The sequence below is a fragment of the Balaenoptera physalus genome, assembly GCF_965194825.1.
Source record: "Balaenoptera physalus genome assembly, chromosome: 19".
Taxonomy (NCBI): Eukaryota; Metazoa; Chordata; class Mammalia; order Artiodactyla; family Balaenopteridae; genus Balaenoptera; species Balaenoptera physalus.
This window is the reverse complement of record NC_138900.1, coordinates 3067373-3095046: the sequence shown is the minus strand read 5'-3', so window position 1 is coordinate 3095046 and position 27674 is coordinate 3067373. Positions and strand designations below refer to the sequence as shown.

At 51.0% G+C, this 27674-nt stretch overlaps 1 protein-coding gene and 1 long non-coding RNA gene across 2 annotated transcripts; one reads left to right on the top strand and one right to left on the bottom strand.

Annotated features, from left to right (window-relative positions):
- Positions 1-111: 111 nt before the first annotated feature.
- Positions 112-16353, top strand: LOC309648338. The gene is made up of 5 exons (XR_014256606.1): positions 112-4126; positions 6661-6792; positions 12805-12899; positions 13199-13815; positions 13908-16353. It is a non-coding gene; the product is annotated as an uncharacterized lncRNA (long non-coding RNA).
- A 1160-nt stretch (positions 16354-17513) lies between these two features.
- On the bottom strand, positions 17514-20751 carry ZNF579 (zinc finger protein 579). The gene is made up of 2 exons (XM_082436553.1): positions 20614-20751; positions 17514-19618 (listed from the first exon to the last, which is right to left on the bottom strand). The coding sequence occupies exon 2, from the start codon at positions 19614-19616 to the stop codon at positions 17928-17930; it is 1689 nt and encodes a 562-aa protein (XP_082292679.1). The 5' UTR covers positions 19617-19618; positions 20614-20751; the 3' UTR covers positions 17514-17927.
- Between the last annotated feature and the right edge of the window lie 6923 nt (positions 20752-27674).

Genomic DNA, 27674 nt, shown 5'->3' with positions numbered 1-27674 from the left:
CCCGTGTCTGCTGCTCTCCAGCTCCCAGGGACTCCTCCTGTGACCGTCTCCTGCCTCTGTCCCCCCGGCCAAGCGTCCAGCTGCCTCCATGCCTCAGTTTCCTCCTCATGAAATGGGAGCAATTGCCGGTTGTACCCAGAGCATTATTGTCAAACAAACATTTAAAGTTTGTAACATATTATAGACTGACAATACATGATGATTGTACCTGATACAATCACAAATGCAATATACATTATATATATATATATTATATATATATTATATATATATATAATTATATATACTATGGACTATCATATATATGATGTCTGGTATATATCTTATATATTATTTATATACTTTATACATTTTTCCAAATAAAATATTTACTGAAAGATCACATCAAGTATTAACTGCATTTCAAATGTTGTGCAGTTGGGGAATTCCCTGGTGGTCCAGTGGTTAGGACTCAGCGCTTTCACTGCCGAGGGCCCGGGTTCAATCCCTGGTCGGGGACCTAGGATCCCACAGGCCACAGGGCATGCCGCGCTCCCCCCCCAAAAGAAAGAAAAAATGTTGCACAGTTGATTACTCACCTGCCCACCCCCATATCCTTGGGCCAAAAAAAGAGATAAAAAGAAAAAGAAAAAAAAAAAACCTGTAACATTAAATAGATGTGTCTTGTCCAGAAAGAATAAGATTACAAACTAGTAGGGCAAATCTTGGCCATTAGCAGTTATCGGGGTGCGTCGTGAAGACTGGGATGCCCTCCCGCCTATGTTCACGAGAATCATGCTGTTTTCTCTCTATTGCACCCGGGCGGGGGGCTTTGTTCCTACAGACACTGAATAAATACTGTTAAACAAAATAATGGATGAAAACACTAGACATAGCACCTAGAACAGAGCGATTGTTTAGTGATATGATTGCTCTCAACAAATACTCTGATGGCAGTTACAACAGGCCAGATACTGTGCTGGGGGCTTTATTCACCCGTGCAGGAATCTCACGCAATCCTCACCATCTACCTGTCAGAGTGGCTCTAGTATTTTTCAAGGCACACGCAGGCCACATATGACCCCTCACTGTCTGCCTGTCTGACCAGGTCAACACAGCAGTACAAACCCTTGCTATGGTTCCTCGTGCAAAAGAATATTTCAGGCACACACACACAAAAATATCCCAGATAACCATAATAAGCACCTCCATGTCCACAACTGTCCAGCTGAAGAAATATAACTTTTCAAATATAACTGCAACCCTCTGTGTACTTACCCTTCTCCAAATCCTTCCCTTCCCTCCCAGAAGTAACCACCATCCTTAAGGAGGTGTTTATCGTTTTTCATGTTTACAAAAAAATACTTTCGCTACACATGTATGAATCCGTAACTGCCATAGAGTATCGCCTCGCCTGTTTTTCAATGTTGTATAAATAGCATCACGTCTCTGACCTTCCGCTTGCTTTTGTGTTTGTGAGTTTCATCCGTGTTGTTACACGGAGCTCAGGCTCTTTCTTTTGCAAAGATGTTGAGTAGTCTAGTGTATGGACATATTGTAGTTTATGGATGCATTCTTCCGAGCATGGACATTTTATTTTTCTCCACTATAGTGCTCTTGCAAGCAGGGCTGCAAAGAATATTCTGATACGTGTTGCCTTGTGCTGAGTGGTACACTTCATGGGGCACTGGCCTCAAAGTGGAATTCCTGGGTCGAAAGAAAAATGCGCAGCTAAATTCTTAGATATTGCCACATAGCTCTCCAAGGTGGCTGTATCTGACATCGCCTTTTTATTTATTTTTTTAACATCTTTATTGGAGTATAATTGCTTTACAATGGTGTGTTAGTTTCTGCTTTATAACAAAGTGAATCAGTTATACATATACATATATCCCCATATCTCCTCCCTCTTGCGTCTCCCTCCCACCCTCCCTATCCCACCCCTCTAGGTGGTCACAAAGCACCGAGCTGATCTCCCTGTGCTATGCGGTTGCTTCCCACTAGCTATCTATTTTACGTTCGGTAGTGTATATATGTCCATGCCACTCTCTCACCCTGTCACATCTTACCCTTCCCCCTCCCCATATCCTCAAGTCCCTTCTCTAGTAGGTCTGTGTCTTTATTCCCGTCTTGCCACTAGGTTCTTCATGACCTTTTTTTTTTTTTTTCCTTAGATTCCATATATATGTGTTAGCATACTGTATTTGTTTTTCTCTTTCTGACTTACTTCACTCTGTATGACAGACTCTAGGTCCATCCACCTCACTACAAATAACTCAATTTCGTTTCTTTTTATGGCTGAGTAATATTCCATTGTATATATGTGCCACATCTTCTTTATCCATTCATCCGATGATGGACACTTAGGTTGCTTCCATGTCCTGGCTATTGTAAAGAGAGCTGCAATGAACATTTTGGTACATGACTCTTTTTGAATTATGGTTTTCTCAGGGTATATGCCCAGTAGTGGGATTGCTGGGTCGTATGGTAGTTCTATTTTCAGTTTTTTAAGGAACCTCCATACTGTTCTCCATAGTGGCTGTATCAATTTACATTCCCACCAACAGTGCAAGAGTGTTCCCTTTTCTCCACACCCTCTCCAGCATTTATTGTTTCTAGATTTTTTGATGATGGCCATTCTGACCGGTGTGAGATGATATCTCATTGTAGTTTTGATTTGCATTTCTCTAATGATTAATGATGTTGAGCATTCTTTCACGCCTTTTTATTTTTATTTTTGCGTCCACAGGTCTCTTGGAGAGTCTGAAGAAAGCTATAGAGACTTGCACTGTCTGATATGAAAGCCACTAGCGGTGTAGGGCTCTTTGACACTTGAAACATGGCTTGTCCAAACTGAGATGTGCTGTGAGTACAAAATAGACCCCGGATTTCAAAGACGTAGCACGGAAGAGAGAACGTAAACTACCCGTTGATGATATTTGTATTAATTACATGATGACATGATAATGTTTTGGATATACAGTCGAGCTCATCATCGGCGGATTCCATATTTGCAAATTTGCCTACCCACTAAAAATGCTCCTGTGACCCCTGAATCTAGAGCACAGCGCTTTCGCGGGCATGCACAGAGCAGCCAACAACGGGAGTCTCTGACACATGTTCCCAGCTAAGGTTGAACAAACTTGCATCCTGTAAACGAGTGTCCTTTTTGCAGTATTGCGCTATTTCTTGGTGATTTTACATTTTCAAACGCCTCCCCAAACATAAAGCCCAAGTGCTGTCTAGTGTCCTAAGCGTAAAAGGGCTGGGATGGGGCTTATGGAGAAAATGCATTTTAGATAAGCTTCCTTTGGGCATGAGTTACAACACTGTTGGCTGTGAGTTTAATGTCAGTGAGTCAACAATATGCATTAGATAAGGTGCCTTTAAGCAGAAATACACATAAAACAAGGTTATGTATAAATCAATTAACAACAACAACAACAAAATTGTGACCAAAGTCTGGTAGGCAACTAACCCCGTATTTCCCCCCGGGGCAGTGGCTCAGGATCAATTATTCAGTGTTCACTATGCCGTTATAGACCATCACTACCGTGAATAAGGAGAATAAACTATATTGAGTGATGCCAATAAAAAGAATATACTGTATTGAGTGAACTAAAACATTTTATCAAAATTACTTTCACCTTGTTTCTCTTTCACTTTTGTAAAAGTGGAAACATAGGATTTAGCAGACGACATCCAGGTGTACAGTCCCTGCCAGATCTCTCTAGAAATCGAGAGACAGTGGGCTCAGAATCAGGGCATTCTCCATGTCCACTGGGCTGCAGGCCAGGGGCCTGGCTGCATCCTCCCCCATGTGGACCCTCACCCCCGCTTCCTGCCCGACTCCAGTCTCTCCCCCTAGAGTGAGCCCCCATCACCCCCCCAAAGGCATCTTCCTAACACTCAGAGATATCCTTTGTCCCTCAGCTCTCAGTTGCATCCCCTGGCTCCTCGTTCGTCGCCTTTGGGAAGGAATCCAAGCTGCCCAGCCTGGCCTCTGAGCTCTCCCGCAGCTGGCACCGGCCCCACCTTATCTGCCGCTCCTCCCCATCTCACCGAACACCCCAGTCACAAGGAGGGACTCACGGTTCCTGGAGACACCCTGGATTTTGTCTCCCTCTCCTCGGGAAATGTGCATGAGGTGAGGAGGTTGACGGATGGCCGAGTGAAGGCCGTGTGTCATGACTTCATAAATCCCGCGTGCTTAGCGATAATTATAGCTAGTACTTACTGAACTCTGCGTATTACCGGCCCCTGTGCTAATCCTCGCTGCAGCGGGGAGAGGTAGGTCCTATTATTAGCTCCGTTTTATAGTTGAGGAAAGGGAGGCTCGCCGAGATTCAATCTCCTGCCCAGTGTCCCGCTGGGGGTCAACGGCGGAGTCGGGGCTCCCACGGGGACAGTTGGGCTCCGCGCTTCACACTCTGGGCCTGTCTGCTGGGCTGTGTGTCTGCGGGCCAGGAGCTGGGGACACGTGTGTGTGTCGAGGGTGCTGACTGTTCTTGTTTCCATTCGAATGCAACACGCGTTTCCTGGGGCCTGAGGTGACAGGAGCAGATAGGTTCTGTCCTCGCGGGAGGAATCTGGGGGGAGTGTGGAGGGTGTCGAGGACAGGGATGCAGGGAAGTGTGAAGCAGGGTGTTACCTGCTCTAACGGAGGTAACTCCCAAAGGTCCTGATGGGGCAACGGGTGGAGGAGAAAGAGGCTTCTGAGCAGAAGCCGGTCGTGACTGAGACCCAGACAGAAACAGATGAGTTACGGGGCTTCCCTGGCGGCCCAGTGGTTAAGACGCGTGCTTTCAGCTGCCATGGGCCCGGGGTTTGATCCTGGTCGGGGAACTAAGATCCCACAAGCCAGGCAGGGTGGCTAAAGAAAAAAGAAAAAGGAAAAGAAAAGAAAAGAAAAGAAAAACCGGATTAGTTACATTTAACTATGGAGCACCTGCCCGCTAGGGTGTATCCAACAGGGTTGCAGGTTCTGGGCACACATCAGAGAGCCAAGGGAACAACTGCCACCCTCAGAGACAAATCTCAGAGACGGGGAGGGGATGAGTGGTCGCCCAGGGGATGGGTCACTGGCGGGGCAGTGGTGAGATGCCTAAGGGGTGCGGTGCTTCTTTTCGGGGTGATGGAAATGTTCTCAAAGTGATCGTGCTGATGGTCACACAACTCTGTGACGGCACCAAAAGCCCCCAAGTTGTACATTTTAAATGGGCATGTTGTGGAGTATGGGAATTATATCTCAATAAAGCTATAAAAAAATCCCCGTCCCGGCAGAGCACACATTCTAATCAGAGGCCCCAGCGACCTGACGTATTGGACACCCAGATCATTTTAACACCCTCCCCTCCTGTACGTAACAGAATGATTTTCAGTCATTATCATGGAAGAACCATCAGCATCCTTCTGGATTTGTGTTTTTTCTTTCTTTTTTTAATTAATAAACTTATTTTTCAGAGCTTTTAGGCTGACAACAAAATTGAGTGGAAGGGGACTTCCCTGGTGGTCCAGTGGCTTGGGCGCCTCAACTAGAGAGCCCGTGTGCTGCAAACTACAGAGCCCACCTTTTCTGGAACCCATGCACCACAGCTACAGAGCCCACATGCCCTGGAGCCTGCGTGCCACAACTAGAGAAGAGAAAACCCGCACGCCACAACTAGAGAGAAGCTGGCGCGTTGCCATGAAGACCCCATGCGCCTCAACGAAGTTCCCGCGTGCTGCCACTAAGACCCGATGCAGCCAAAAATAAATAAAATAAATAAATAAAAAAAAATAAATCTTAAAAAAAAAATTGAGTGGAAGGTACAGAGATACACCCCCTGACCCCACCCATCATAGCCTCCTTGTTACCAACATCCTCACCAGTGGTACCTTTGTTACAATCGATGAACCTATATTGACACCTCATTATCACCCAAAGCCCATAGTTGACATTAGGGCTCACTCCTGGTGGTCTACGTTCTATGGGTTTGGACAAATGCATCATGACATATATCCACCACTACAGTATCATACAGAGTATTTTTTGCTGCCCTAAAAATCCTCTGTGCTCCAACTCTTCATACCTCCCCTGCCATCTCCTGGCAACCCCTGATCTTTTTACAGTCTCCATAGTTTTCTGTTTTCCAGAGTATCGTATAGTTGGAATCATACAGCACGTAGCCTTTTTAGATTGGCTTCTTTCACTTAGTCGTATGCATTCAAGCTTCCTCCATGTCTTTTCATGACTTGATAGCTCATTTCTTTTTTTTTAAATTAATTAATTTATTTATTTTTGGCTGCATTGGGTCTTCGTTGCTGCGCGCAGGCTTTCTGTAGTTGTGGCGAGCGGGGGCTGCTCTTGATTGAGGTGTGCGGGCTTCTCATTGCAGTGGCTTCTCTTGTTGCGGAGCATGGGCTCGTGGCACGCGGGCTCAGTAGTTGTGGCACGCGGGCTCAGTAGTTGTGACTCACGAGCTCTAGAGCGCAGGCTCAGTAGTTGTGGCACATGGGCTTAGTTGCTCCGCGGCATGTGGGATCTTCCCGGACCAGGGCTCGAACCCGTGTCCCCTGCATTGGCAGGCAGATTCTTAACCACTGTGCCACCAGGGAAGTCCCTTCATTTCTTTTTATCACTGAGTAATCTTCCATTGTCTGGATGTAGCACAGTTTATTTATCCATTCATCTCCTGACAGACACCTTGGTTGCTTCCAACTTTGGGCAGTTATACATAAAGCTGCTATAAACATCCATGTGCCGGTTTTTGTGTACGTGAGTTTTTGACTTATTTGAGTGGATACCAAGGAGCACGATTGCTGGATCATATGGTAAGATGATGTTAAGTTTTGTAAGAAACTCTCCCATATATAACAAATAATTTATCATCCTTTTCTGGATTTGTTACATTTGAAATGTTTATATATGTATATGTGTGTATTTAAATATATGTATTTATTTATTTTTTTATTTTTGGCTGCGTTAGGTTTTCGTTGCTGTGTGTGGGCTTTCTCTAGTTGCGCTGAGAGGGGGCTACTCTTCATTGCGGTGCATGGGCTTCTCATCACGGTGGCTTCTCTTGTTGCGGAGCATGGGCTCTAGGCGCGCCGGCTTCAGTAGTTGTGGCTCGCGGCCTCAGTAGTTGTGGCTCACGGGGTCTAGAGCTTAGGCTCAGTAGTTGTGGCACATGGGCTTCGTTGCTCTGCAGCATGTGGGATCTTCCCGGACCAGGGCTCGAACCGGCGTCCCCTGCATTGGCAGGCGGATTCCCAACCACTGCGCCACCAGGGAAGCCCTAAATATATGTATTTAAAACGCCGTGGTAACATCTGCAGCAAATGCTCAGAACTTAGACCAACAAAAGATATTTTGCAGGGAAGCACTGACCTTGTTTTACCACTGACCTTGTTTGCAATCGCCTGTGTGCGGTAAAAGTGAAAAGCGGACCAAACCTTTAATGGGTTTTATTCTTGCTTTTATATCTTCTGGGTGCAATATTCCCTTCCTACCTGCATCTAGGGCAGAACCCTTCCACAGTCCCCACCACGGAACGGCACTGAGGGGAGGTTCCACTTGACACCAAGTGGATAGGCAGAAATCAGGAAGTGGGGAAATGGGGACCCTTAGGCAGTGCTGGGGGTGTGTGTAGACTGGTGTGTCCTTCCGGGGAGCGAGATGGAAGACATTCCCAAGCGTGAGGGCTCCCCTTCTGGGCGAACACCCGGTGCTGGTGGCCTTCCGTTTGTCCATCTCTCTCCTCTCGGTCCGGGCCATCCCTGCTGACCGCGTTACCTCGGCTGCATCTGGCTGCATCTTGGGTTCAGCCACTGGAAGGAGTCAGCAGGTTGTCGGTCAGAGGTGGGAGGAGTGCGGGACATGTGTCAGGGGTCCCAGGTCCCTCCTGGCCAGGCTGCCAGCGTGGCAGCGGCACTGACCTTGAGCAACTCGCTTCATCTTTCTGAGCCTCAGTTTCTCCCTCTGTCAAGTACGGGTGAGGCATGTTATACTCCTCCCCTCATTCGTGTGTTGGACAATTATTTGCTGTGTATCTCTATCCCCACTCGAAAGACATGCAAAGAGGCTCAGAGAAAGAATTCATCAGATGATTTAACAACAACAACAAAAAGTCAAGCGCCTACTGTGTGCTAGGCTGTGCTCTAGGCTCTAGGAACCCAGCGGGAAAACCCAGCCACAGTTTGCACCCTGGAAGATGGCACATGTAGGTAGGGATGGTTTATGGGCTGAAGCCCGAACCCCCAACACCTCAGAACACGACCTTATTTGGAAACAGGGTCATTGCAGGTGTAATTAGTTCAGAGGCGGTTGTACTGGAGAAGATGAGCCCGAATCCATTACTGCTGGTGCCCTTTCAGTAAGACGGCCAAGCGAAGACAGCAACGCATGGAAGAACACGACGTGACGAGGAAGGTGGCGATCAACGTGACGCATCTACAAGCCAAGGAAGTCAAGGATTGTTGGTCAACCACCAGAAGCCAGAAGGAGGCAAGGCAGTTCCCCGTGCAGGTCTCCGAGGGAGCACGGCCCTGCCCGCACATGATCTTGGACTTCCCGCCTCCAGAGCTGTGAGACAGTACGTTTCTGTTGTTGTAAGCCACCTGGTTCGTGGTACTTTGTTATGGCAGCCCTAGCAAACCAAATACAGATGGATAGCCTTGAAGCAATTAAGTAATCAAAGAAACCAACTCACTTTGGCAGTGAGTGCCCTGAAGGAAACAAAACAGAGAGATTGCATTTGTTTTCTGTGCTGGTAACAAATTAGCACAAATGTAGCAGCTTAAAACAGCACCCGCAGGACTTCCCTGGTGGTGCAGTGGTTAAGAATCTGCCTGCCAATGCAGGGGACACGGGTTCGAGCCCTGGTCCAGGAAGATCCCACATGTCGTGGAGCAACTAAGCCCGCGAGCCACCACTACTGAGCCCGCATGCTGCAACTACTGAAGCCCACGCGCCTAGAGCCCGTGCTCTGCAACAAGAGAAGCCACTGCAATGAGAAGCCCGCGCACTGCAACGAAGAGTAGCCCCCGCTCGCCGCAACTAGAGAAAGCCCACGTGCAGCAGCGAAGACTGAATGCAAACACAGCACCTGCTATTAGCTCACAGTTGTGAGTCAGGAGCTTAGGCTGGCTTGACTGGGTTCTCTGCTTGGGGTAGACAAGGAGGTTCCCGCCTCCTTGCTGGCTGTGGGCAGAATCTGCTCTGTTTTCAGAGGCTGTCTGCATTCCTTGTCGTGGGATCCCCTCCACCTTCAAAGCCAGCAACGGAGAATCTCCCTCCTGTTGAACGCCCCTCATGCTTTGAGTCTCTTTTTCCAGGAAGAGCCCCATCTCTTTTGGAGGGTCACCTGATGAGGCAGGCCCACAGAAGACCCAGTTCCTATCTGAGATGTGGAACCTTAGTCCCAGCTGCACTGTCCCTTCACAGCAGCACCTAAATCAGCGTCTGACTGAATAATTGGGAAGAGGTGTGTATTCACCCAGGGAGCAGGGATCTTGGGGCCATCTTACCTGGGCCTATGGCAGGGGATCGCTAGAGAAACATGGGATGTAGGGTGGACCTCCTGGAGGAGGGGTGAGGGGGTCATCCCAGGCCACGAGGTGAGATAGCTGGTCTGTGCTAGCAACCAGCAGAGTTGTTGAGGAGATGAAACCAGAAAATGCGTGTGAAGTGCCTGACACCAGCGAAGGGGCAAGATAATAAATAGTAGCTACACTTATCCCATTATTAGAAGTCTGGAGGCCGCCCAGCTCTCGCGCGCTCTCTCTCTCTCTCTCTGGCCCTCCCTCTCCCGGTGACCTTGGGTGGGTCACGTCCCTGATTCCACAGCGGGGTCCACCAACACCCCGCTCCCTCCTCGAGACGAAAGAGCTGATTCAGGAGGAGGGCAAAGGAGGGCAGCTGGGGCTAGCGCAGCCGGGTAAGTGGCAGCAAATATTTATGGAGCGCTGGTCGGTGCCAGGCACAGTGCCGGGCGTGGCGAGATAAGGGGCTGTGGAGGCGTGGGGACTTGGCCTCGGAGGCTGAATTCCAAACCGCCCGCCCAGGGGGCCGGGAACAGGGGGAAGAAACTGCTGTGGGGCTGGTGCCTGGGAAAGGTGGGTGTAGCTCTGCCTGGCTGGATGACCGCGGGCAGGTGGGCGCCCCCTTGGCGCCTCAGATCCCCTCGCGTGCTCGGGTCCCCAGCTCCTCTGGACCAAGTCTTCAACTCCTCCGCACAAAAGCCCTCCTTGGTCACCCGGCTGAAGTCACGTCTCCCATCACACGCTGGCCAGAAGCTCCTACTTGTTGCTCACCACTGCTTCTCTCTCTCTCTCTCTTTTTAGTTTTGATTTTATTTTTTTACTGACGTATAGTTGATTTACAATGCTGTGTTAGTTTCTGGTGTACAACAAAGTGCTTCAGTTACACACACACACACACACACACACATATCTATTCTTTTTCAGATTCTTCTCCCTTATCGGTTATTACAAGATATTGAGCTCCCTGTGCTTGTTTCACTATGATGGCACCTGGCATCCAAACACAGGTGGGCTTCAATGAAATACATAATGTGACATTGGACTATAATATAGACTATTTATATGAGATAATGTTGTAGTTGACTATCACCCACAGTATAAAAGAAACGTCTGTGAATCCATACGGATGTAAATAAATGATTGGGAATTCCCTGGCGGTCCAGTGGTTAGGACTCCAAGCTTCCACTGCACGGGAGACAGGTTCCATCCTTGGCTGGGGAACTAAGGTCCCGCAAGATGCGTGGCGTGGCCAAAACAAAAACACACACACACACACAAAACAAACAAATGATTGAATAAATAAATAAACAGGGTAAGGAGAAGGGACAGAATTCGCCAGAAGTGTATCTGGATACTTCCCCTCCAGAAGGTGCAGCTTTCTTCCCCTCCCCTCCGCGTGGGCCGCTGCTCAGCGACTTGCTTACGAAGAGTAGAGTCTGGAACAGGGAAGGCGCCACTGCACAGCGTGGAAACCGCCAGGTGAGGCAGGTTAACGTCTTCAGTGATAGTCACGTGGGTAACGCGCAGCCCGGGAGCGCTGGGCACGTGGGCGTGGCCTTTCTTCCAGGGATGCCTCAAAACGGCCAGGGTCATGAACGACCAAGACAAGCCTGAAAGGTGACGACAGACCAGCGGAGATTCAGGAGGCAGGAAGTAAGGCCACGGTGGTGTCCTGGGTGGGATCCTGGGACAGAAAGCTATTAGGGACGACGAGTAAAATCTGAGGAAAGGGTTGCATCTGCCAGTATTGGTTTCTTGGTTTGGGATGGTAGGGACACGATAACATTTGGGGAACCTGGGTCAGGGGCACACAGGACGGCTCTGACCATCGTAGCAACTTCTCTGTAAATCTAAAAACGATTCTAAAAGAAAAAGGTTGTTTAAGGAGAAAGCCAGGCAGGCATAAGAGGACCTCTGCTCCCACTCTCCACCAATCTGTCCTCCAAACGGAAGCCAGAGGGAATCTGTTAAATCAGGAGAGGAATTTGTGCTACTCAGGTGTTCTGTATCTCTCAGAATTCATCAGATGGTAAGGTAACATGCATGCATTTCACGGAATTTAAATTTTATCAAGGACAAGAAGGTTCAATAAATATTTGATATCTTGTTATGTTATGCATGCTGAAGTATTTAGGGGTGACGTGGTCTAATGTTTGCAAATTGCTTTGAAATGAATTTTTAAAGGATAAATGGATGGGGACCGTCTGTATTTCCACTCAGTTTTTCTGTGAACCTAAAACGACTCTAGATAGTAAAATTTATTTATTTTTAAAAAGATGGAGGACTTCCCTTGTGGCACAGTGGTTAAGAATCCGCCTGCCAATGCAGGGGACACGGGTTAGATCCCTGGTCCGGGAAGATCCCACATACCGCGGAGCAACTAAGCCCGTGCGCCACAACTACTGAGCCTGCGCTCTAGAGCCCATGAGCCACAACTACTGAAGCCCGCACGCCTAGAGCCCGTGCTCTGCAACGAGAGAAGCCACCGCAATGAGAAGCCCGCACACCGCAACGAAGAGTAGCCCCCACTCCATACAACTAGAGAAAGCCCGCGCGCAGCAACTGAGACCCAACACAGACAAAAATAAAAATTTAAAATTTAAAAAATTAAAAAAAGAGTTTGCATGCCACAACGAAGACCTGGCACAACCCAATAAATAAATAAATAAGTAGTTTTTTAAAAAAAAAGGGAAATGGGAAGTCAAATTATGCCAGCCTCTTGATGAATCCCTTTGGGGCTCTGTCTGCATTTTTTTCCTTTTTTTTTTTTTTTAAGATTTTTTTTGGTGTGGACAATTTTTTTTTAAAGTCTTTATTGAATCTGTTACAATATTGCTTCTGTTTTACATTTTGGTTTATTTGGCCGTGTGACATGTGGGATCTTAGCTCCCCGACCAGGGATTGAACTTGCACCCCCTGCATTGGAAGGCGAAGTCTTAACCACTGGACCACCAGCGAAGTCCCTCTGTCTGCATTTCATTTGGAGAAGAAACCAGAGTCTTTTCGAGTTGCTACTGGATCTGGACCCCCATCCCCCCCTCCACTCAGGCTGGTCTCTCTGCGCCCTGAACACGCTGGTCACGTTCCCACCTCAGGACCTGTGCATCCACTGTGCACCTCCCCTGGGACATGTCCCCAGTTACCTGCGAGGCTGCCCCCTTCGGCTCCTGTTTGGACAGGCCTGCAGTTCCCACCCCACCCCCTCCTTGTCCTGCATCGCCCTGTTCCATAACATCATCCGCTCCTAAGATGCTTCATCACTTACTCGCTCACTGCGTTTTCACGTCTGTCTCCTCCCACCAGGATGGATGCCCCACGTGGGGAGGGATTTGTGTCTGTTTCATTAGCCGGTGGGTGATCAACACCTAGGACGGTGCCCAGCCCGGAGTGGGAGTTCGGTAAGTATTTGCTGAATTGATGTCCTAAGTATATTTGTTTGTCTGCATCTCTTACCAGAATGTAACCTTGTTTGCTTGTCCACTGATGTTTCTCCTACCTGTAAGCACATGTTGCTGAATGAATGAATGAATGAGTGATGAGTGAACAAGGTTAGGGTGAATCCTTGTATAAGGGGTTAAGAGCACAGGCTTTGGCATGGGTAGCAACCCAGACTTTGATTGGTGTCTGAGATTGGGGAGGGAAGATGCCGTCTTGCGGGACTGACCCCTTCATCTGTGGGATCTGACATCATCCGCAGGTAGACAGTGTCAGAACTGAACCGAACTGTAGACACCCAGCTTTGCTGCAGAATTGCTTGATGTGTGACCAAATGTCACACACACATTTGGTGACCGGAAGTGTCAGAGGTGAAGTATTCCATGAGTAGTGTTGTAGGAGAGTAGAGAAGGAAAACGGAAGAGTTTTTCTTTGCATACCTGGAGTAGTCATATTCATAGGGACAGAAAGTAGAAGGGTGGTTGCCGGGGGCCGGATGGAGGGGGAACAGAGAGTTACTATTGTTTAATGGGGACAGAGTTTCAGTTGGGGACGGTGAAAATGTTCTGGAGATGGAGGATGGTAATGGTTACAGGACAATAGGAGTGTCCTTAATGCCACTGAACTGTACACATAAATGGTTAAAAAAGGTAAATTTTATGTTATGTTTTACCTCAATAAAAAAAGAACTGGAAAATAAAAAATAAAAAAAAAAAGAAGAGCACAGGCTTTGGGACCACAATGCCCAAGGTCATATCCAGATCTGCTACTTACTAGCTGTGTGACCTTGGGCAAGTCATTTCACATCTCTGTACTTGAGTTTCCTTCTCAGGAAAATGGAGCCCCCTTGGGAAGCCCTCATGCATTGCTGGTAGGATGGTAAGTGGAAAATAGTCTAGCAGTTTCTTAAAAAGTTCATCGTGGGGGCTTCCCTCGTGGCACAGTGGTTGAGAATCTGCCTGCCAATGCAGGGGACACGGGTTCGAGCCCTGGTCTGGGAAGATCCCACATGCCGCCGAGCAACTAGGCCCGTGAGCCACAATTACTGAGCCTGCGTGTCTGGAGCCTGTGCTCCGCAACAAGAGAGGCCACGATAGTGAGAGGCCTGTGCACCGCGATGAAGAGTGGCCCCCACTTGCCGCAATTAGAGAAAGCCCTCACATAGAAACGAAGACCCAACACAGCAATAAATAAAATAAATTAAAAAAAAATTTCTTCCATCCTTAACTCCAAAAAAAAAAAAAATCCAAAGGAAACAAAGAGAATTGGTTTAAAAAAAAAAAAAAGTTCATCGTAAACTTCCCACACACTCTAGCAATTCCGCTCCTGGGAATCTGCCCAAGAGAAACAGAAGCATACTTCTACAGGAAGACTTGTACACACGTGTTCATAGCAGCACTATTTATAACAGCCAAAGAGTAGATACAGCCCAAAACCCCATCAACGATGAACTGATAAAAAAAAATGTGGTCTGTCCATATAATGGAATATTATTCAGCTGTAAAAGTAATGACGTGCTGTTACAGTTTACAACGTGGATGGACCTTGAAGACATTAAGTGAAAGAGGCCAGATACAAAAGGCCACATATTGTATGATCCATGTCTATGAAATGTCCAGAAAGGCAAATCTGTAGAGACAGAAAGTACTTTAGTGGCTGCCTGGAACTGCAGGTGGAAACGGGACGTGACGATTAATGAGCACAAGAGATCTTACTGGGGTGATGGAAATGTTCTAAAATTGGATTGTGGTGATAGTTGCACAATCCTGTGAATTTACTAAAAATTATTGAATGGTACACTAAAAATGAGTGAATTCTGTGGAATGTAAATGATACCTCAACAAAGCTGCTTAAGAAGAAAAAAACAGAGCCCATAATAGTATCTATCTAATGATAACGTTGTGAAGATTAAGTGAGCTAATCCACGTAAATCCCCTCGAAAGAGATGTAGGGTAAATACGCAAGAAATGTGTTTTGTATTATTATTAACAGGTGTGTTGAGATCGTCCATGTAAGATGCTCACCACAGGGAAAGACAAGCAATAGAGTTAGATTCAAGAACACCACTACTATTGCTTCATAATAATACGAATTACTTGGTTATTTTACCATTTCCTGTGTCTGTCCCACGTACGTGGGCCTCAGTTTTCTTATCTGCAAAATGGGAGAACTGGGCTCCATCTCTAAGGCCCTTTTCTTGCCATAAGTTCTGTATTTTTTTCTAGGAATGTTTCTCTTCGGATGTGGCATGTCAAGGTTGAGGAAGTGTATGGGGTGGGGGAAGGTGGTGGGCAAACCTGTAGTGGCGGGGGGTGCCTTGGGGCTTGGAGACCAGGATGTGTGTGTGTGTGTGCGGGGGGAGCTGGAAAGGTGGGTTGTGTGGCTGGGAGCTGATTGTGAAGGTCATATGGGCCTGATGTAGGGTTCAGGGCATGGAGCTGGTCCAGCCTAGGTTCAAATCCAGTGTCCACCAGTTCCTAGGTATGGGATTTTGGACAAGAGACTTCCGCTCTGAGTGCTGTTTCCACCTCTGGAAAATGGTGAGGATGTTTCCCATCAAGAACTAGGACTCCCTGAGATCATATTTATAGCAACCTGGGAGAATAATAATAACAAAGCAACAACAGCAAAGACCTCCTCCCAGGTGCCAACCATTGTCTTCAGCTCTTTCCACAAAGTAACCTTTTTTTTTTTGGCTGCGCTGCCTGGCTTGTGGGATCTTAGTTCCCGGACCAGAGATCAGAGATCAAACCTGGGACCTCGGCAGTGAGAGTGCGGAGTCCTAACCACTGGACTGCCAGGGAATTCCCCAAAGTAACCCTTTAATATAAAGGACTCAATTCATATTAGTGATCACAGAAGTAGGACAAGTGCCTTCTTAGCTTTAATCCTCAGTTTGCCCCTTCTATAAACGGGGCTGTATAAACACCTCCCTCAATGAGTTTTGTCCATGAGATTGTGCTGAAAAGTTTTCTGGCCCACATTGGGATGTGGTAATAGGGAGCCACTGAAGGTTCCTGGGTGGGCGGGGGGAGGTGGCTGGCCTGTGAGGAAAGCATAGCCCAGCCCCCCTTCTCCCCAACACCCAAGGTTAAGTTACAGATTCTTGTAGGACCTAGTGCATTGGAGAACTTGGCTCATTTGGAAACCCTCATTTATTTGTGCCAATATTTGGTTCTCATCCGTCTTCCCCACTGGTCTGTAAACTCCATGAGGGCAGGTGCTCAGCTGGTCTTTGCCCCCAGCATCCAGCACTGGGTGATAGTGAACACAGGGCTGATCAAACAGGCTAGCACGTGTTGAGTGCTTCCTACGTGCCAGGCACCGTTCCAAGGGCTCGGCTAAGATGTGTCTCGTTACCTCTTGGACAGAGGGAATTCTGCAAAGCTCTGGGTGGTCATTATCTCCCCTCCCTGACTCTCAGCGGCCCTCTTTCCAGCTTCCCTCCCGCCCTCCCTCTGCCTGTGTTTCATCACACCAGGGAAGCAAACTTCCCTCCTGAGCCTCGAAGACTCGGTTTGTTGCCCTGGAAAACAAGCATGATGTCACCCCTCTCCGGCCTGGCCTTACAGGTGTCAAGATACCTAAGTAGTTAGTGTCATTACCTGCATAGAGCAAGGGAGAGGTGGGGAAGGCAGGACGTCAACGGGAGGAAAGAGAAGGCGTTTGAGGAGGATTGGCTTGGAGACATCCTCCCCCCCCCCACCGCCACCACTACTAGGACCTAAATAAATGGGTTAAACACACACACACACACACACACACACCTGGAGGATATGTAGAAAATGACGCTCCCCAACCCACCACCAATTCCTTGCGGTTTCTCAAACATGTTGCGCCCAACCACCTCACACACGGCCTTTGTCCCTGCTCTTCCCGCCCCTCCGCCTGGTTCTTTGTCAGGTCAAAAGGTCAGATGTCATCTCCCCAGAGGCCCTGCCCTCCCCACGGGCTCCCTCTTCACAGTGCCCTGTAGTTTTCTCGGGAGCCCTTACCAATACCTGATGTTATGTTGCAGATTGGTTTATTATGTAGGGCAGCAAGGTCCAGTGAAACTTTTTGCGATGTGGAATGTTCCAGATCTGTGCTGTCCAACAGCATAGCCACCAGCCACAGGGGGATACTGGGCACTTGAAACAGTGTGACCAAGGAACTGAACTTTTAATCTTATTCCATTTTAATTATTTTATTGTAAATGTATTGACATTATTCTCAAGTGGAAACAGCCGCCAGGGGCTAGTGGCTAAACCGTATTAAGCTGTGTAGAGCTACAATTCCAGCTCCTCATGGTGCGGCTTTCTTCGGGGCCTAGCACTGCGCCTGGTAAATGATGAATGAACGCAAGCAGGGATTCCACGTAGGGATCCCTGAAGATGCCCAGGGCAGATGGCAGCTTGCCTTCCTCCACTCCTGTTTCTTGTGAGTTTCCTGCTTGGCTGAGAGCGCCATGGTCCCTGATGTGCTTATCTGCATCCTTCCCGCTCTGAACCCAAGCTCCGAGCCTGGTGGATACATCCCTGCTCACCCAGACGCCCTCAGGCAGCCCTCACTCCCACAGACAGCCCCACTCTCTCGAGTTCCACGGACTCACATTTATTCACAGACAGACAAAGGGACAGGGACAGACCTTTGCTCACTGGGGACCCCCCCCAGGGTCTGGCAGTTCCAAAGAGGTGATGGTGTCCAGTGTGTGTAACGGGGGACAGCCAGGCCGGGGGCCCCCCCTCAGTGTCCATCCCTCTTGCCAGTGTCCTCCACCTCCTGAATCAGCGTCCTGCCTTCAGAAGTGGGGTGAGCAGTTTCTAACCAGCATCAGGGTGGTCTGGGGGTGGGCGATGGGGAGGGAGGGGCGGCCCAGCCTCCTCCCTCCTTAGTGTCGAGGGCTAGAAGGGGAGGGGTGGGTACACAGAGGAGGTTCCTCGCCTTCAACTTCCCTCCTCCATATTGCAAACCGGAGGGTCAAACGGAGGGGCTGAGGATGGGTGTGCGGGTCAGGAGGCCAGGCCCCCCAATCCGCGCAGGTGAGCCTTGCTGTCAATCTCTTCTTCCTCCATCTCGAAGGCTGAGTGGTCTTGGCTGTCAAAACAGGAGGCGCTGAGGAAGACGGGGGGTGCCGGCGGCGGCTGGGGTGGGGTCCCCGGGGAGGGCGGCTCCTCCTTGATGTGTGCGATGGGCAGCGGGAGCCCTTCCTCCTCCTGGCCAGCGGGGGGCGGCGGGGGCGGCGGAGGCGACGGCGGCGCCTGGGCCTGGAGCGCCTGCTGCGCGGCGGCCGCCCTCTCCAGCTCAGCGCGGTGGCAGCGTTGGTGGCGCAGGAGGCTGTAGGCGCGCGAGAAGCGCCGCGAGCAGTGCGGGCACGGGTGCGGGGCCGGGCCGCCCGCGTGGACCTGCGCGTGGCGGGCCAGGTCGGCCAGCCGCTTGAACTCCCGCTGGCAGCGCACGCACTGGAAGGGCCGCGCCCCAGAGTGGGTCACCCCGTGCTGCCGCAAGTGCGCCCGGCGCCGGAAACCTTTGCCGCACTCGGGGCACCAGAATCGGGGCTCCCCGGCGGGGGGCCGGGCCGGGGCGGCATCCCCTCCGTTCTGCCCGCCTTCTCCACCCTCCGAGGCGCCCCCGCACTCTGCCCCTTCGCCCCCCTCGGGCCCCTTCCCTGAGGTCCGTCCGCCCGACACCTTGTCGTCCTTCTTGCCCGCCGCGGGCAGTGGGGCCAGGAGGCTGAGCGCGCCGTGGACGCGACGGTGCTGGCGGAGGTAGGAGGCGAGGCGGAAGGCCAGGCCGCAGTCCGTGCACACGAAGGGGCGGTCGGTGGAGTGGACCAGCCGGTGGCGGGACAGCGACCAGGGCCTGGCGAAGGCCTTGAGGCAGATGGAGCACTGGTGGCGCTTGGGGCGGGGCGGGGGCCCCCCTTCGCCCTCCTGTTCGCCCTCGGGGCGCAGGCACGGGTGCGCTTTGAGCTCGCCCTTGGTGGCGAAAGCTTCCCGGCAGCGGAGGCACAGCAGCGTCCAGTCGGCCTGGAGCAGGACCTGCTTCTCCTCCTGCCGTCCGGCCGCCAGCGCCAGCTCGGCCCTCAGCTCCGCCGCCCCGGCCTCGGCCTCCTCCTCCTCCGACTCGCGGGGCTCCGCGCTCGTGGCGGCCGCCAGCGTGGCCGGCTCCCCCGCGGACCACGTCTCGGGCCGCGCCGCCGCCTCCTCCTCCTCCGCGGCGCCCGCTGCTGCAGAGGTGGGCTGCTCGGCGCCCTTGTCCTGCGGGCTCCAGCCGGACCCGGCCGCCTCCTTGGCTGCCCTCTCGATGGCCAGCTCGACCCCGCCGCCCGCGTGCTCCTGGGCCAGGTGGCGCCTGAGCTGGGCAGGCTCAGGGAAGGTGCGGGGGCAGGCGGCGCAGCGCAGCGGGGGCTGCGGCCCGTGGCCACGCAGGTGGCGCGAGAGGTGGGCAGGCCGGCGGAAGGCCTTGGGGCACAGGGGGCAGGCGTGGGGCCGCAGGCCCGAGTGGCTCAGCCGGTGCCGGGAGAGGTAGTAAGGGAAGCGGAAGAGGCGGCCACATGTGGGGCAGGGCAGGGGCGCCCGAGGAGCTCCAGCGCCCCCCCTGCCACGGCCTCGGCCTCTACCACGGCCTCGGCCACGACCCCGGCCCCGGCCACGGTGAGGTGGGCTGCCCTGGGCTGGTGGAGGAGGCCGCGGATCCATGCCTGTAAAGAGATAGGGAAGAGATGGAGATTGGCGGGGGTGGGGGGGTGTGCAGAGAGAGACAAGGAGACAGAGAGACAGGGAGAGGCAGAGAGGGTCAGATATTTAGCCGGGCAAGGGAAGGAGAGACAGACGAAAAAGGCCGAGATGAGAGGCAGAGACCAGGAGAAACAGAAAGGATGGTGAGAGGCAGAAAGCAGGAGAGAGAGATGGGGACACCCAGCAGAGACAGAGACGAAGAGAAAACAAAGAGATTTAGGCAGAGATGGTGCAAACACAGAGATCAGAGGAACCATGGCAGGGTGGAGGGAGGGAGAGCAAGACAGAGAGAGACAGTAGAAGAGACAGAGGCAGACAAAGTCAGTGAACTGCTTTTTCCTCCAGGGGCCCCGCTGGAACGTATGGGGAGGGGCTGGGAAACAGCCCTTGGTGCCGGAGTGGAGGGGGTGGGATTCAAAATCGGGAGGCCCCGGAAATGGAGTGTGGGTGCCCAGTCGCCAGAGTCTGGGAGAGGCCGGGAGTAGGAGGGCTCAGACTCTTGGGCAGGGAGGGGGCTAGGGAGGGAGGGGGCGAGATCCCGGGTGCTGAGGTTGGGGGTGGGGGTGGGGTGTTGGGAGATGACTGGGGTCCAGCCTCTAGACTTCTGTATGTGGTGGGTATGGATTCCTGGGTCCCAGTGGTGGAGAGGGCTGGGGGAAGGGGCTGAGCTCCAAAGACAAGGGAGAGGACGGGGCTGGGGGCCCAGCTGCTCGAAATCTCCAGCGAGGAGGAGGCTGAGGGCCAGGGCCCTGGACCACACCCCCCGACCCCCGAGGAAGGCTGCTGAGGGTCGGGAGCCCTAGGTCTCCAAGGCGGGGGGGCCGATCTCCCCGCTGGGCCCAGCCTTTGGTTCTCCGCAGGCATGATCTGCAGAACTGGGGCCGCGGGTCGAGGCCTTGCAGATTTCTGTGCCCAGGGCCTGGGGCTCGGCCCTGATGACTGGGCGCCCGGTTCTTACCTCCGCCTCCTTTGCTCCTTTCTTCCTTCCCCGCGGCCGGCCGAGCGCGGACGGTGGTGGCGGGGAGGGAGGGCCCCGAGCGTGGTGGGGGGTGGAGGAGGCTGGGCTCGGTGTCACCGCCTAAGCCTTCCCCCCGGAAACCCGGCTTTTCGTCCGAGCCTGAGAGAGGAAAGACTGGCTGGGAAGCCGGAAGATGGTGGACGAGGGGACCCAGGGGGCGGAGAGGCGGGGGGCGGCTTGGACTCCTGGGTCCTGTAAGGGGAGGGGGCTGGGGCCCCGTCCTCTGGGCTCCCCGAGGGAGGAGGGGGCTGGGTCCGGCCCCCCTTCCTCCCCTCCCCAACAGACACACATATTCATTCATTCCTTCAACAAATACACATTTATCAGGTCCTGTCTGTGCCAGGCACTGTGTTGGGCGAGGGGGGTGGCCGGGAAAGGAGATGAATGAGGCAGTGACAGAGGCTTCAGGGAAAGTACCGGCAATCTGGGCTGGAACCTGACTGCAGCCTTCACGTGGCTGCCTGAGCAAGCGACTTTCCCTTCTCTGAGCCTCAGTCTCCTCTGTGATAAACCCCGCGTATATCCACTTGACCCTAAGACACCAGTTACTCATTTTGCAGCATGTATTCACTCGATCCTAAGCCACCAATATTTACTGAGCACCTACTATGTTCTAGCTCTGTCCTTGGTGCTGGAGCTGCAGTGGCAAAGACAGAGGCCACTGGACCCTGTCCACAGGGAGCTCAGGGTCTGGCGGAGGAGGCAGACAGACACAGATCCAATGGCCCTCCTGGAGAGTGTGCTCTAAAGCCAGAAGCAGGATGCAGTGGGATTACAGGGAGCAGAGACAACACTGAGTGAGAGTGATCCCTGAAGGCTTCCTGGAGGCAACGATGTTTCCGCTGAAACCTGCAGGATGAAAGCCGAGGGTTAGGAATGGGAAGGGGGAGGCAAATGGAAATGGGAGAGACATATACCAACACAGACACTATTCTTCTGATAGTTCTACTCAGAAACATGCCACAAACGGTGTCTGTACCAGGTTAATCGTTGCAGTATTGTGCATGACTTCGAAAGGCAGGAAATGAGCTACATGCCCATCGGTCAGGGATTTGAGTGATAAATCGTGATTGATCCACCCAGCGGAACGCTATGTGTCCATAAAAAAAAGAATGAAGAAGTTCACTGTGTAAAAACATGGAAAGGCTCCAAGTGATAACGGAGAAAACATGGAAGGTTGAGCACAGCCTGCAGCCTGTTCTATCTGCACTTATCAGCGGGTTGTGTCTGGGAGAACTGGAAGGAGAGAGAAGAAACTGGCAACATTCTAACTCCCAGGACTGAAACTTACTACACCCTGTCCTTTTGTACTTTCGGAATTTGAAACCACGTGAATGTGTTTCATACTTAACAAAGTAAAGGAAAAAGAAACAAATGATGGGGGATAATAAAAATAAATAAAATGAAAATAAATGATAGCTGACTCTTGTAAGTGCTTTACAAATACAAACCCATTTGTTCCTCCTTATGTTAAGAAGTGGGTAACATTCTCCCATTTCACAGAGCAGTAAAGTGAGGTACTGAGAGGTTTCAAAGTAGTGAGTCTAAGTCTTTGCATTTCACAAAGAGATGGGAGAAATGATGGTGAGGAGCATGATTTTTAAAAACGTCTGGTCAATAATACTACATTTTTAAGGACATATACATATAGAGCAAAAGTCTAAACACATCCATGGAAATAACAAGCACCAAATTTGGGTTAGGGGTTACCTTTGAGAAGGGAGAGGCAATCAGATTTTGGAGGGGGGGAGGTCTATGGAGTCAGGTGTATCTCTTATGTTTTAATAAAACTGGTAGTCAATATATGGGTGTGTGTGTGTATACTTTTTATTTGTTGAAATACATGTAACATAAAATTTACCAGTTTAACCACTTTGAAGTGTACAACTCAGTGTCATTAAGTACATTCTCGAGGGGAATTCCCTGGCTGTGCAGTGGTTAGGACTCTTCGTTTCCACTGCAGGGGGCATGGGTTGGATCCCTGATAGGGGAACTAAGATCCCTCCTGCCATGCAGGGCGGCCAAAAGCAAACAAAAACAAACAAAAATTCACTAGTTTCACTATCTAGTTCCAGAACTTTTTCATCACCCCAAACAGAAACCCGGATCCATTAATCTGTCATTCCCCATTGCCTTTTCCCCCCATCTCCTGGCAACCAATAATCGTCTTTCTGTCTCTTTGGGTTTGTCTTCTGTGGCTATTTCATATCAATTAAGTCATCTAGTATGTGGTCTTTTATGACTGGCTTCTTTCACTTAGCATAATGTTTTCAAGGTTCATCCACATTGTAGCGTGTGGCAGCACTTCATTCCTTTTTATGGCTGAATAATATTCCATTGTATGGGTATACTGTATTTTGTTTATCCATTCGTTTGTTCATGGACCTTGGGTTGTATCTACCTTTTGGCTATCGTGAGCAGTACTGTTATGAACATTTGTTACGTATAAGTTTTTGTTTTAATGGCTGTTTTCAGTTCTTTTGAGTATATACCTAGGGTGTGTGAGTGTGTTATTATTTTATTATCTATATTTTGAAGCCTTAATATATATATTTTCCTAAATAAAAGAAAGAAACGAATTCAGGAATGAGGGTGAGGGGAAAGAAATTTCAGAGAGATCAGCGTGTTGTATGTGTGTGTCGGCGTGGGCGGAGGTGGGGATCATGTCCTGGGGGAGATTTGGGGCCTTGGATTGGGGCATCAAAGGCGGCCAGTGTGGTGGAGAGAGGCCGGAGCTGCACGAGCAACTATGTCCGGCCTCCTAGTCCAGGCTGAATGCTGGACGCATTCCGAGTGTACTGAGAAGCCATTGAAAAGGTTTTAAGCTGGAGAGTCACATGATCCGATTAGTGTTTTAGAGAAATTCCTGTGGGACCCGCGAGGAGGCCCGGCCGGATGCAGGGGAGACCGAGGCGGGGAGCAGGAAGGAGGCGGTGCCCGGGTCCAGGTGAGAGATGGGGGGCCTGGGCGGGGCCGGCCTCGGGCAGGGGGCGGGACCTGGCGCTGATTGGCTCAGGGCTGCCCTCCTGGATGCCATTCCCACCGCCTCCACCTCCTCATTGGCTTCCCTGCTTCGGCCCCCCGCCTCCCTCGCGTGCAGTCTACGGCACCTAGAAATCACATCACTTCGCTCCTGCGCTGAACACCGTCCCGTGGCTCTCACCTCTTCCTCCCCACCGTCCTCATCTGCACCCCACGCCCTACCGTCTGAACCCTGGAAGCTCCCTTCACGGATTCCTGTCTTTCTCCCTCTGCTTCACTCTGCTCCATCCACACTGCCTTCTTTGCTCTTTCGGACTCAGGGCCTTTGCACGTGCAGTTCACTGCCTGGAATGTCCTTCTCCTAGGTTTCCATAATGTTTCCCTTACTTCCCTCATTTCTTACAGATCTCCCCAGAGACACCTGTCCCGTTCACGTTACCTAAAACAACCCTCCTGGGAATTCCCTGGCGGTCCAGTGGTTAGGACTCCGCGCTTCCACTGCAGGGGCCATGGGTTCCATCCCTGGTGGCGGAACTAAGATCCCACAAACTGCGCAGTGCGGCCAATAAATAAATAAATAAAAATAAAATAGTCTTCCTGGCGCCCTCTAGTCCTTGCTCTGCACTGATTTTCAACATTGTACTTACTGCAAACATTAGGCTACTTTTCCTATTTTGCCTATTTCCCCTTCCACTGGAATACAAATTCCCAGGGAGTTTATATTCCAGGCTTAGCCTGTTTAACTGCTCTACCCTCAGCAAGCCTCGCATATCAAGCTGTATTTGTGGGTGAATAAAGAGGGACGAAGGGTGAGGAGGAGTGAGGCGAACCCGGGCCTCAGGTTTTGGAGTGGGGGGCGCCCTGGAAGGGGAGAAGACTGACGTGGTGGGGAGATGCGAAGCGCAAGTGAGCGGGCGGTGCGGGTGGCTGGCTCCACCTGTCCGCGCGTGAGAGTCAGCTCTGCCCACAGTGGCGTCGGAGTCGCCAGCGTCTGGCTAGTAATTGATGCTCTGGACCGGTTGAGATCGCCCCCAGGGTTAAATTCTCCCCCTCTGCCTTCGAGCCTCAATTAGCACATTGATAAAATGCGGCCACGGTGTCACGAGTTGGGGACGAGGTCCAGCCCACCACCTGGCACTGAGACACTCGGGAAAGGGGACGAGTCCCTAGTGCTACCCTCTCAGAAGAGAAAGGATTGGAGTGGAGGTGAGGTAGGCGGGAGGTCCCTATTCATCACCCCACTGCCAGGCGGCCATCTCCATGACAACCCTGGCACTTTTCCAGGCCCTCAGCTCTGGAGGCCGAGCCAGTCTCCAAGTGGGCAGGTCTTGTCCCTGGGGGCGGCACCTATATCTAAGGAGGCAGGTCTTGTTTTTCCAACGTGGAGGATTTTTTTCCCCCGCAAAGGGGTGAGTCTGATCCCCCTTCCTGTGTAGTGGTGGCAGAGTGGAGAGGAATATCTCCAAGGTTGAGCGTTCCCAGGGGCCGACCTGGAGCCTTTTCAAATGGGGAATTGTGGATCTCCAGGCAAAAATGTCTTCCTTGCATGCCAAACTCTAACTTGTTTGCCTCCAAACTTATCTCCCTCCTTTAAATGTTTTTCGTTGTGAAATAGAAGACGTATAGATGAAAAGGGCACGATAAAAACGCACAATTTAACAAATAATTATGAAATTATCACCAGATTAAGAAACGGAATGTTGGCAGCCAGCCCACAGCCCATAGGAGGTTCCGCCATGTCCCATCCCGAACTTAACCCATCCAACTCCACTGTTCTGAGCTTTATGAAAAAAAAAAAAAGTTTTCCTTGCTCTTCTAGATGGCTCACACCCACAAGGCATCCTAAACAATACTACAGTTTAGTTCTGCTTGCTTAAATGTTATAGAAATGGAATGGTACTCTCTGCACCTGGTTTCTTGCGTCCAGCTTCTTTGTAACTTTCATTCATGTAATTTTGTGCATCTGTACTCATTTGTTCTCTTGCTGTATAGTATTCCATGGCATAATATACCGCCATTTATTTATCCACTGTATTGTTGATGAATGTCATCTGTTGGGGCTGCTATAACAAAATACCACAGACCAGGTAGCTTATAAACAACAGAAATTTATTGCTCACACTTCTGGAAGCTGGGAAGTCCAAGATCAAGGTGCCAGCACGGTCACCTTCTGGTGAGGGTCCTTTTCCTGGTTCATAGGCATTCCTTCTTGCTGTGCCCTTACCTGGTGGAAGGGGCTAGGGGTCTCTCTGATGCCTCTTCTATAAAGGCACTAATCCCATTCATGAGGGCTCCACTCTCATGACTTAAGCACCTTCCAAAGGCTCCACCTCCAAGTACCATCACATTGGGCCTTAGGATTTCTTTTATTTATTTATTTATTTATTTATTTATTTATTTATTTATTTATTTTTGGGCTGTGTTGGGTCTCGGTTGCTACGCGCGGGCTTTCTCCAGTTGCGGCGAGCAGGAGCTACCCTTTGTTGCGGTGAGCAGGCTTCTCATTGCTGTGGCTTCTCTTGTCGTGGAGCATGAGCTCTAGGTGCGCGGGCTTCAGTAGTTGCAGCACGCGGGCTCAGTAGTTACGGTGCACGGGCTCTAGAGCACAGGCTCAGTAGTTGTGGTGCACAGACTTAGTTGCTCCACAGCTTTTGGGATCTTCCCGGACCAGGGCTCGAACCCGTGTCCCCTGCATTGGCAGGCGGAGTCTTAACCACTGTGCCACCAGGGAAGTCCCGGCATTAGGATTTCGACATATGAATTTGGGGTGACACAAACATTCAGCCCAAACCAGTGGACATTTGAGTTGTTCTGGGTTCAGGGCTGTACATTTTGCTGCTGTGAATGTTCTTATATGAATCTCCTGGTGCAGGAGAACATGAGTTTCTCTAGGGTTCGTGCCTATCTGTGGCATATGCACATCTTCAGCCTTATTAGAGCATGCCAATCTCCCAAGCATCTCAAATTTAAGAAGCTCAAGATGGAACTCCTGATCCCTCTAGCTTCCACCCGAACTTGTTCTCTCTCCGTTTTCTGGTCTTAATACAAAGCGGCACCGCGCAACCAGTTCCCAGCCCCGCCCCCATTCCTCCCTTTCCATTACGCACGCGCACACACAACACACGCTCGCACATTCCACCTCCAGAATTCATCTTGGGCCCACCTGGTTCTGTCCGTCCCTCTGCCCCAGGCCCCCACACCCCTCTCCTGGTGGACTGCAGTAGCCTCTGCTGCATTCACTCTGCCCCTGCAGTCCCTTTTCCACTCAGCAGGCAGAGGGTCCCTCGGAAAGTGCAAGAGTGGTCACATCCCTTCACACTTACAGTCTTGCTTGCCATTGCCCACAAAGCACAGTAAAATGCCCATCTCGGCCCACCAGGGTCTGTGTACCCTGACCTCTGCTTACCTCTCCACCTCATCTCACCCCTCCCTCCCCTCCTGGGCTCATCCAGGTGTCCACCTGGCCGGCCCCTCCTCACCCTTCTGGTCGCAGATCAAATGCCACCTCTGCAGAGAAGCACCCCCCCCCCACCTCCTCCCTGCTGGACCACCCCGCCTAAGGTGGCCCAGCCCAGCCACTCGTTTTCTTAAAAGAGTTATTTTGTTCACTGTTGGATCCCCAGAGGGGGTGACAGCACCTGGCACCGGAATGTAATCTAGCGCGTAGGAGACAATCTACGGCCCGCCCATCCTTAGATGGGCGGATCCTAATCTAGGGGAAGGATCTAGCGGCTAAGGTACAAATTTGGTTGCCTGGGAGACAGAGTCTAAGGGGCGGGGCCTCTTCCTAGGGGTAGGAAGTCTGTAAAGAGTTTGGTTTTCAGGGGGCGTGTCCTATGGGACTGAAGGTTTCTAAAGGGTGTGTCTGGTCCTAGGGGGCATGTCCGTCTGTTGGAGGTGGATTTTGTAGTTAAGATGCAGGGTTCCACTTAGATGAGATCTAAACCATCTCTGATATTAAAAGGGTCATGCACTGTCTAAAGGACTCGAAATTTCTCAGGTGGAAGGAAAGATCTGCC